This window comes from Rutilus rutilus (assembly GCF_951802725.1).
Source record: "Rutilus rutilus genome assembly, chromosome: 4".
Classification (NCBI taxonomy): domain Eukaryota; kingdom Metazoa; phylum Chordata; class Actinopteri; order Cypriniformes; family Leuciscidae; genus Rutilus; species Rutilus rutilus.
The window spans coordinates 267,813-277,812 of record NC_140212.1 but is presented as its reverse complement, the minus strand read 5'-3'; the positions used below and the strand labels follow the sequence as shown (position 1 = coordinate 277,812).

General features: G+C 43.4%; 3 protein-coding genes across 7 annotated transcripts in view; 2 read left to right on the top strand and 1 right to left on the bottom strand.

The window, feature by feature from the left end:
* The window catches only part of tbk1 (TANK-binding kinase 1), a 16,362-nt gene extending 15,588 nt beyond the window's left edge, over positions 1 to 774 (top strand). For all 4 annotated transcript variants that reach the window (XM_084406343.1, XM_084406342.1, XM_084406341.1 and 1 more), the window contains exon 21: positions 206 to 774. In XM_084406343.1, the coding sequence (XP_084262469.1) occupies positions 206 to 257 (52 nt within the window). In that variant the 3' untranslated portion in view covers positions 258 to 774. The remainder of the gene's footprint in view (positions 1 to 205) is intronic.
* A 634-nt stretch (positions 775 to 1,408) lies between these two features.
* gpr19 (G protein-coupled receptor 19) lies at positions 1,409 to 6,139 on the top strand. Of its 2 annotated transcripts, none has more exons than XM_084406338.1 (2): positions 1,409 to 1,581; positions 4,193 to 6,133. In XM_084406338.1, the coding sequence occupies exon 2, from the start codon at positions 4,214 to 4,216 to the stop codon at positions 5,459 to 5,461; it is 1,248 nt and encodes a 415-aa protein (XP_084262464.1). In that variant the 5' UTR covers positions 1,409 to 1,581; positions 4,193 to 4,213; the 3' UTR covers positions 5,462 to 6,133. The 2 variants fall into 2 exon arrangements, with proteins under 2 accessions (XP_084262464.1, XP_084262465.1); XM_084406339.1 differs by lacking the exon at positions 1,409 to 1,581 and adding an exon at positions 3,178 to 3,314 and having other exon boundaries at positions 4,193 to 6,139.
* A 2,600-nt stretch (positions 6,140 to 8,739) lies between these two features.
* The window catches only part of crebl2 (cAMP responsive element binding protein-like 2), a 4,118-nt gene continuing 2,857 nt past the window's right edge, over positions 8,740 to 10,000 (bottom strand). Inside the window, exon 3 of the mRNA XM_084406336.1 lies at positions 8,740 to 9,621. Coding sequence (XP_084262462.1) covers positions 9,469 to 9,621 — 153 coding nt within the window. The 3' untranslated portion in view covers positions 8,740 to 9,468. The remainder of the gene's footprint in view (positions 9,622 to 10,000) is intronic.

The following is a 10,000-nucleotide window of genomic DNA, read 5'->3' as shown; positions in this document are numbered from 1 at the left end:
ACACACACACACACACACACACTCTACACACACACACTCTACACACACACACTCTACACACACACTCATGAACACACACTCATGAACACACACTCATGAACACACACTCATGAACACACACACTCATGAACACACACTCATGAACACACACACTCATGAACACACACTCACACACCCAGACTGAGACTGATCTCCTGTGTGTCAGGTTCGGCTCGCTGACGGTGGACGGCGCCATCAGGAACGTGGACCGGATCTGACCGGATCTGACCGGATCTCAGCTCTCTCTGTTGTACATATGAGTGTAAATACACTTGCTGAAACTCTTCATCGCTTTAATCTTGCGTTAATTCTCTCAAACTATAGAGTTGTTATTAAGCACAAAGAAGTGCTTTTACTTTCTGTTCTGTTTGATCCACAAACATCTGTGCGGTTCTGAAGCGGTTCTGAAGCGGTTCTGAAGCGCTCGTGTTCGTCAGACGCTCTGCTGACATCATGGGGACGGCACGTTTGAAGCTTCTGGAAACCGTTTCAGAAACACGTTCCATGATCGGCGTATAACTAATGTTCCTGTGCTAAACTGAGGACATTAAAGAGCGGATAACTCTGAAGGAACGTTCTGTTAATGTTTCTGGAAGAACGCTGAGAGAACGTTCCTGTTCAACGACTGTAACGTCTCACTGAGACTCAGACTGCTTCCATCAGTGTAAATGAAAACTATTTATAGACTTTACTGTTGTTTTCTGTAAATGAGGATTAAAAAAAAGAAAAAATCTTCATCTGTTTCTTTTCTGCTTTAAATGATCAGACTCACTCGACACACACAGAATGATCATATCAGCCATAAACACAGATCCTCTGAGCGCTGGGGTCAAAGGTCAACAAACCTGAGAGCATCTTCAAATGAACGTGGTTTTCTCTCGGCTGTGTGTAACTGGAATTAGAAATCTCTCTCTCTCTCTCTGATGATACAGCTATTAGTCGCCATGACAACAGACACAAAAGAACAGCCTCTCCTCACCAGCTGTTGCCATGGCAACACCCTCAGACAACAGCATCAGCACCGATGTAACAAACACTTGACAGATTCATTTCATCCGCTTGTATAATGACACTGGCTGAAGAACAAACCCTGCAGGTCACGTGACACGCTAGCCAGCTGCAGAGATCCAGTGTGTCCTCATGTCCTCACAGTGGCAGATGTGTGCTTTATAAACATGTTCGTGAAAACGTGATGCCTGTATTAGGGTTTAATAAACAATGTGTAAATATCATCGGCTCAGTTCGAAAACAAAACAACAAATCAGTGTTTCATAAACCCCACCGTGACAGTGAAACAAACGATGTGTGGCTCATATATGAATAATTCATGAGCACAATCAAAACTGCCACGTCACGGATTTACATACGCGGGTCTGATGTGAGCGCGCGCGCGTGCGTGCGTGTCTGTGCTCGATGGATGATGCGGTGATCGATTGATTTGTAAAGCGGAGGACATGTAAAAAACACGTCGATGAGGAGAAACGATGGAGGAAATAAACGACTCGAGAAGGAGAAGAAGGAGGAGAAGAAACGCTTGATGAGGTGAGTCCGAGGAAAACAACACGACGCGCCTCACGCGAGCGTTACACGCGCGTCAGATTCATAAACAGATGCATATCTCATAATATACTGTTGTTACAGTGTTACCCGCCGTGAACGAGCGCTTGTGCTGATGCTGAATCATAACAGGCCCTCATATGCACACATATACGACGATTAATGAATCCATCAATCTTTCCATTTTTCAATAATCTTTTTAACCCTCTGGAGGAAAAAATGACCGTTTTTTATTTCAATGAAATGATTATACTGGTTTAGGTCGATGATAGGTTGTATTTAATGTTTTGTATTTTTTAGGAGGATTTTGTGGTACTAAAGTATATTTATGCTTTTAATTCACTTTTTGAGCATCTTAAGAATGAAAATGAAATCAGAAAGCTTCAATGCTGTGGGAGTTTGGTCTCTTTTTAAAGAAGACACTTGGCAGATCAAATGCGTGAAATTGCGTAAAAAAAAAAAAAAGAAGTTAACCTGAAAAAAGTAAAACAATTTGACATTTGTTGTTATGAAAAATACACAAAAAATAAAAATGTATATGAAATATTTTCCAAAACACGGTTTACTCTAAAACTGTGAGAAAATCAAAGACATAAATATAAACAAGCCCCAAGTTTAGGTAAAATATGGAAAAACGCAACCATTGGTTCAAATTTATTGGTTCAAATTACATTTTAAGCCCAACGGTTGGGTTAGTCCATATTTACCCAAACGTGGGTTGAAACAACCCAGCCATTTTAGAGTGAAATGTGAGTTTGATAAATCAATAAATGAGCTTTCAGTGGGATTTAGTTTTGCCGCAGTACCGAAGGATCATCACGATCATTTCGCTTTTTCGATTCACGTCCATTATTATTGTGTGTGTGTGTGTGTGTGTGTGTGTGTGTTCAAACACGGAAAGTGCCAAACCTTTACCAAGTTTCGTACCATTCCGATTAAGTAATTATATTAAACAAAGCATAACATTTTTCGTTAAAAAATGACGGAACCGCAGCAGAGCTTTAACGAAATGTTTAAGAACGTTCTGCTAACATTCCCATTAAATTATGAAAGCGTTATTTCTGAATGTTTAAAAAGTCCTGTTTTTAAAAATGTCTTAAGATGTTTTTTCTTGGTTATGTGAACGTTATTTAAATTTTATCTGAACGTTCATCAAGGAAAAACAGGAACGTTGCTCAACATCACGAGAACGCCCAGATAGCAAACTGACATTGAACCAACATGGAAACGACGTCTCTCCTGACATTGAAACAACATCACTTTGCTCATCGAATTAACGTTGAATCAACGTCAGACACGCCATTCAACCGCATTTCAACATTGAATCAATGTTTTATTTTCAACGTAATAAATAGTAAAGATTGATCCAACGTTGAAATTTGACTGATGATTATACTAACCTTTACAACTAAGAATCAACGTTGAATCGACGTCTGCCTGCTATCTGGGCGCTGAACGCATATCAAAGTTTAACGTCATAAGAAGGTTCTATAAATGTTGTTTATCTTCATCATATTCTTCAGAAACCCTGTGGGATCAGATGTGTTGTTGATGAATTACCGCGTCACCAGAGTAAACTGCTGAGATCAGCACACACACACACACACACACACACAGGTAATGAGCGTCTCTCGAGGAACGTCTTAAGTCTCGGATGGCTGTAATAGAATACAGGCTCTCTGGGTGATTTACATCCGGCACACTTCGCTTTAAATAAGGTTTGTCTTCTCTAAAAAAGTGAATGTTTCTTCAGACGATATTAATAACTCGGTATTTGATATATCAGTGATCGGAGCCGTGTTTTCACTCACCCTCGTGTCATGAAGTCCTTCACATCTGATCTACTCTGACACACTCGGTTCAGGTGATGATGATGGTCGAGTCTCCTAACGAGCTGACCAACTCAATCAGGTGTCGTCTGATTATGTATTTAATGTACGAGATCGCACTGGTTTCCTCAGATCGTGTGCTGTGTGTCTAAAGCAGAACACCTGAACAGAAGAGGTTCTAGACTGAGGAACTGAGACTATAGAAGCTTGTTTCCGACACAGAATAAAACATTTTAAAAGATAATTACGACTTTTTTTCTCGCAATTCTGACTTTATATCACATAATTGTGAGTTTATATCTCGCAACTCTGACATCTTTTCTCACAATTGTGAGATATAAAGTCCAATTCTAAGGGAAAAAAAAGACAGATTTTTTTTTTTTTTTTACCTCAGAATAGTTTATATCTCACAATTGCGTATTATAAAGTCAGAATCGCGTGATGTAAACTCACAATTGTGAGATAAAAAGTCACAGTTATCTTTTAAAATGTTTTATTCTGTGGCGGAAACAAGCTTCGATAGGAATAGATCGATCTCCCTGGAAACGTGTTTCAGATGCAGGGAAAACAGACGATCACAGATTCTGGATCAAAAACACGGGTTCTAGATCAGAAGATTGTTCATGTGCTCAACCTTTACCCTTATATTATCACACAGCTGTATATATAGAGTTGGATATATATAACTATATTATTTATAAAGAAGTTGTTTGTCGAACATGTGCAGCTCTACACAGCTGATCATCTGTTCCTGTCGTGTGTTTCAGCTGTGATCGACTCAGAGGCTGATGATGTACTTCCTGTCCATGGAGGGCGAGAAGCCTTCGCTCCCCCCCGCCTTCCTCTTCAACGACTCCGACAGGAATGATTCCTCAACGCCGACGCCGGTCATGTGCCGTCTGGACTCGTCCTCGTCCTCGTTCCAGAGCAACGGCTCGCTGACCTCACACGACCTGACCTATGACCTGACCCCGACAGAGGTCACGCTCCTCGGCCTGGTGTTCAGCGTCTTCTGGCTAGTGTCGGTTCTGGGAAACTCGCTAGTGTGTCTGGTGATCCATCGCAGCCGCAGAACTCAGTCCACGACCAACTACTTTGTGGTGTCGATGGCGTGCGCGGACCTGCTGCTTAGCCTAGCCTGCGCACCGCTAGTTCTGCTCCAGGTGTCGGCGGGTCACTGGCCTCTGACCGCGGCCGCGTGTCGAACCGTACGCTACCTTCAGCACCTGTGCCCCGGCGTCCAGGTGTACGTACTCCTGTCCATCTGCGTCGACCGCTTCTACACCATCGTGTACCCGCTAAGCTTCAAAGTGTCGCGCGAGAAGGCTAAGCGCATGATTTTAGCGTCATGGCTGTTCGATGCCGCCTTCGTGTCGCCATGTTTGTTCTTCTACGGATCCGCGACATCGAGGAACCACTGCGACTTCTTCCTAGCGGATAGCTGGGACGGGTTAGCGTACGCGGTCGCGCACCTGCTCTTCGGATTCCTGGTGCCGGCGCTGCTAATCGTGTCCTTCTACCAGCGGGTGGTGCGCTACATCTGGAGGATCGGTGCCGACGGGCGAACGGTGCGCAGGACCATGAACATCGTCCCCAGGACTAAAGTCAAAACCATTAAGATGTTCCTGATGCTGAACGGGATGTTTCTGCTAAGCTGGACGCCGTTTTACGTAGCACAGTTGTGGCACCCGTCAGGCTCCGGCAGACAGGGGGCGCTGTTCTTCATCGCCGTGGCCTGGATCTCCTTCAGCTCCACCGCGTCCAAACCCACGCTCTACTCCGTGTACAACGCTAACTTCCGGCGCGGCATGAGAGAGACCTTCTGCATGTCGTCCATGAAGTGCTACCGCAGTAACGCGTACACCATCACCGCTAGCTCGCGGATCGCGAAAAAGAACTACGTCGGCGTGGTGGATCTGCCGGTGCCGGCGAAGACGCTCGTCAAAGACTCGGTTTATGACACTTTCGACCGAGAAGCAAAGGAGAAGAAATTAGCATGGCCCATTAGCGCTAACCCACCCAACACTTTTGTATAAAGGCTCTCTTTTGTCGTAACGCAACAGTTCACGCAGAAATGAACATTAATTCGTTATAAACCCTGTGCTGTTTTTCAAAAAGCCTGTGGAACGACATCCTAGCGAACAAAACTATATTCTGAGAACATTTAAAAAACATTATGACAGTAACATTCTATTAATGTTTTGAGAAGGTTTGTTCGTAACGTTGAGAGAACCTTGACAGAGCGTTCCCTGTTCGCTGGGATGAGGCCAGATTTGAGTGAACTGTTGCTTTAACTGCACCGCGATCATTAGTCATGCGATCATTAGCGATATTTCGCAGCCGAATAAACGTCCGTTGTCTCTGACCAGAAGTCTAGACACACACACTTCCGGTTCTCCCGATCACGCTGATTCCCACTGGAGGAACTGGATCACGCTGCAGTAAATGTGTGTGTAAAGAGCGAGCTACCCCTGCTGAGATGCTAACCCGCGGTGCTACTGCTAACTGTGACGTCACGCGTTCATGTGCTCCTCTGTTGGTGTTTCCGGTCCGTCTGTGATCTCAGGATTCGTGTGGATCTCCTGAAGACGCGTCGTGTGTTTGTGCCTGTAGTTGCAGATGAACTGTGTCTCTGAGTTTTGTGTGTCGTTTCATGATGCAAGACAGACGTGTCGCTGTGATTTTACAATTAAACGTTCTGTAAGATTCAGATGAAACCGTGTGTGTGTGTGTGTGTGTGTGTGTGTGTGCACTCATCAGAACAGCTCACTCACACACAGAAGATCATCCGTCCGAGGACACCAATGCAAATAATGGACAAATAAATCAATAAAAATGAGATTACACTAATTAAATAAATATAAAGTTATTAATACTAAATTAAAGAATTATACTATATAGCAAAAAAAAAAAAAAATTTACTTTAGAATACATAAATAAAAATGTGCTTACATAATAAATTTAAATAATTAAAATATTTACATTTATTTAAATAATTTTATTTAAATAAAATAAATTTGAGAAATTTGTTTTAAATAAAAAAAAAGAAAGAAATAGCAGTGCATTTAAAAATCAATAAAAATAGGATAATAAAATAAAGGTTTAAAATAAAATAAACATTTAAAATAAATGACTAAAATATAAATGTATGTAAATAAAATCTGATTCAAATAAAACTTGTTTTAAATAAAAAATAGAAGTGTAAAAATGTAAAAAGATTAAACTAAGTAACTAAATAGTGCATTAATTAAAATGAATGAAAATGAATTAAAATAAATAACATTTGATAAAAATAAATCAAATCTAACTAGTGATGTAATATAATAGAAACTTGTGCATTTATAATATTAATTTTCCACAGTATTAATTGGGTGTTTATGCATGAGAATATCTGTGAGATGTGGAGATCCAGCGCAGTCCGACAGGAGCGACTCGGCACAACTCTGACCACACACACACACACACACTCTCTCACACACACACACACACACACACACACACAACTCTGACCACACACACTCAGATCACACACACACACAACTCTGACCACACACACACACACACACACACAACTCTGACCACACACACACTCTGATCACACACACACTCTCTCACACACACACACAACTCTGACCACACACACTCAGATCACACACACACACAACTCTGACCACACACACACACACACAACTCTGACCACACACACACTCTGATCACACACACACTCTCTCACACACACACACACACACACACACACACACTCTCTCACACACACACTCTCACACACACACACACACAACTCTGACCACACACACTCAGATCACACACACACACAACTCTGACCACACACACACACACACACAACTCTGACCACACACACACTCTGATCACACACACACACTCTCTCTCACACACACACACACACACACACACACACACACACACACACACACACACACACACACACACACACACACACACACACACACACAACTCTGACCACACACACACTCTCACACACACAACTCTGACCACACACACACTCTCACACAACTCTGACCACACACACACTCTCACACACAACTCTTGACCACACACACACACTCTCACACACACACACTCAACTCTGACCACACACACACTCTCACACAACTCTGACCACACTCTCACACACACACACACACACTTAACTCTCACCACACACACACACACACAATCTGACCACACACACACACAACTCTGACCACACACACACACACACACACTCTGATCACACACACGACTCTGACCACACACACACTCTCACACAACTCTGACCACACACACACACACAACTCTGACCACACACTCTCACACACACACAACTCTGACCACACACACACACACACACACACACACTCTGATCACACACACACTCACTCAGCTCTGGATTCTGAAGTGTTTTCGTGTCTCTAACAGTCTGAAACACACACACACACACACACACACACAGTCTGAAACACACACACACACACACACTCACTCACTCACTCACTCACTCACTCAGCTCTGGATTCTGAAGTGTTTTCGTGTCTCTTACAGTCTGAAACACACACACACACACACACACACAGTCTGAAACACACACACACACACACACAGTCTGAAACACACACACACACTCACACAGCTCTGGATTCTGAAGTGTTTTCGTGTCTCTTACAGTCTGAAACACACACACACACACACACAGTCTGAAACACACACACACACACACACACACACACACAGTCTGAAACACACACACACACTCACTCACACAGCTCTGGATTCTGAAGTGTTTTCGTGTCTCTAACAGTCTGAAACACACACACACACACACACACACACACACACACTCACTCACTCACTCACTCACACAGCTCTGGATTCTGAAGTGTTTTCGTGTCTCTTACAGTCTGAAACACACACACACACACACACACTCACTCACTCACTCACACAGCTCTGGATTCTGAAGTGTTTTCGTGTCTCTAACAGTCTGAAACACACACACACACACACACAGTCTGAAACACACACACACACACACACACTCACTCACTCACTCACACAGCTCTGGATTCTGAAGTGTTTTCGTGTCTCTTACAGTCTGAAACACACACACACACAGTCTGAAACACACACACACACACACACACTCACTCACTCACTCACACAGCTCTGGATTCTGAAGTGTTTTCGTGTCTCTTACAGTCTGAAACACACACACACACACACACACACACACACAGTCTGAAACAGTAAAGAGCTGTAATGAGGAGAGAGAGACAGATTCAGTTCCACTCTTTATATTGTACAGATGATCATGAGCACAGAGCAAAGCTACAGTTTAATAAGACATGCTTTACAACCTCAAACACGTCATAGAAAAATATACATTTGAGCTCTAAACACTCCAGACTGAGACTCAGCACTGTGTGATCGGGACGAGTTCACCCTCATCACATGACCAGAGATCATCATCATCATCATGTGACCTCCTCCAGGTCATGTGACCTCCTCCAGGTCAGGGGTCAAACCGGCGGATCGAGGGAAAGGCCGAAACTTAAAAGTACAAAAATTAGAGCTTTGAAGGAAAGTGCTTTAAGGTTCAGTTAGTGCTATACATGTATACTCGACACACTCAGATGTGTGTGTACGAGCGCGGGAAGTGCTAGCGTCGGGATCATTCACACGGTTGTAAAGTGCAAAAAGATTTTGGCAACAGTCCGTCTTACAATGTCTAATATTTAACGTCGTAAAGGGTTAAACAGATTATAACGCATCACATTCATCATCAGAAACGCTCCAAAATAAATAAGGAAAAGGAAATGTTTAGAGAATCTCACAGAACGTTCCAGACAGAGCCTGAACTCCTCCTAGCGTCTGAACGGGGAGATTACTGGGAATCTGTACTGGGAATGAAGCTTATTACAGACTCTTGAGACGTCCGGTTATCAGGAGCATCTCATGAACACTGAGTGAACGAGCGGGGTCAGGGGTCAGGGGTCAGGGGTCGCTCCTAAGACGTCTTGTTTGCGGTGGAGCCGAACTTCCCGTTCTTGGGGATCTTGTTGCCGGAGCTCTGCGGCGCTTTCTGCTCGTCTCCCGTTAGCAGAGCCTTGATCTCCGACGGGATCTTCCCCTGATCCATGGCCAAACACCACTGCTTATACTGGGACACAACAGGGACACAGTCAGACGGAGCTTCGGAACCAACTCTGAGGAGTCAGAGAATCGACTCCGACTCCTTGTTCTGGAAGTGAGTCAGAGAATCGATTCCTCACTGATGCATTTGATTCTTTTATATGTATGAAAGACTGGAGGAATCTCACATCAGTGACTTCAGTTCACTCGCTTCATTACTGGATGAATCAGCGTTTTTGAACGAATCTCTGGAGTGAATGATTCAATGACTCACTGGTAAAGAGTTCACTCGCTTCATTACTGGATGAATCAGCGTTTTTGAACGAATCTCTGGAGTGAATGATTCAATGACTCACTCCGAAATCACATACTTCACTACTATATAGTGTGTGTGTGAGTGTGTGTGT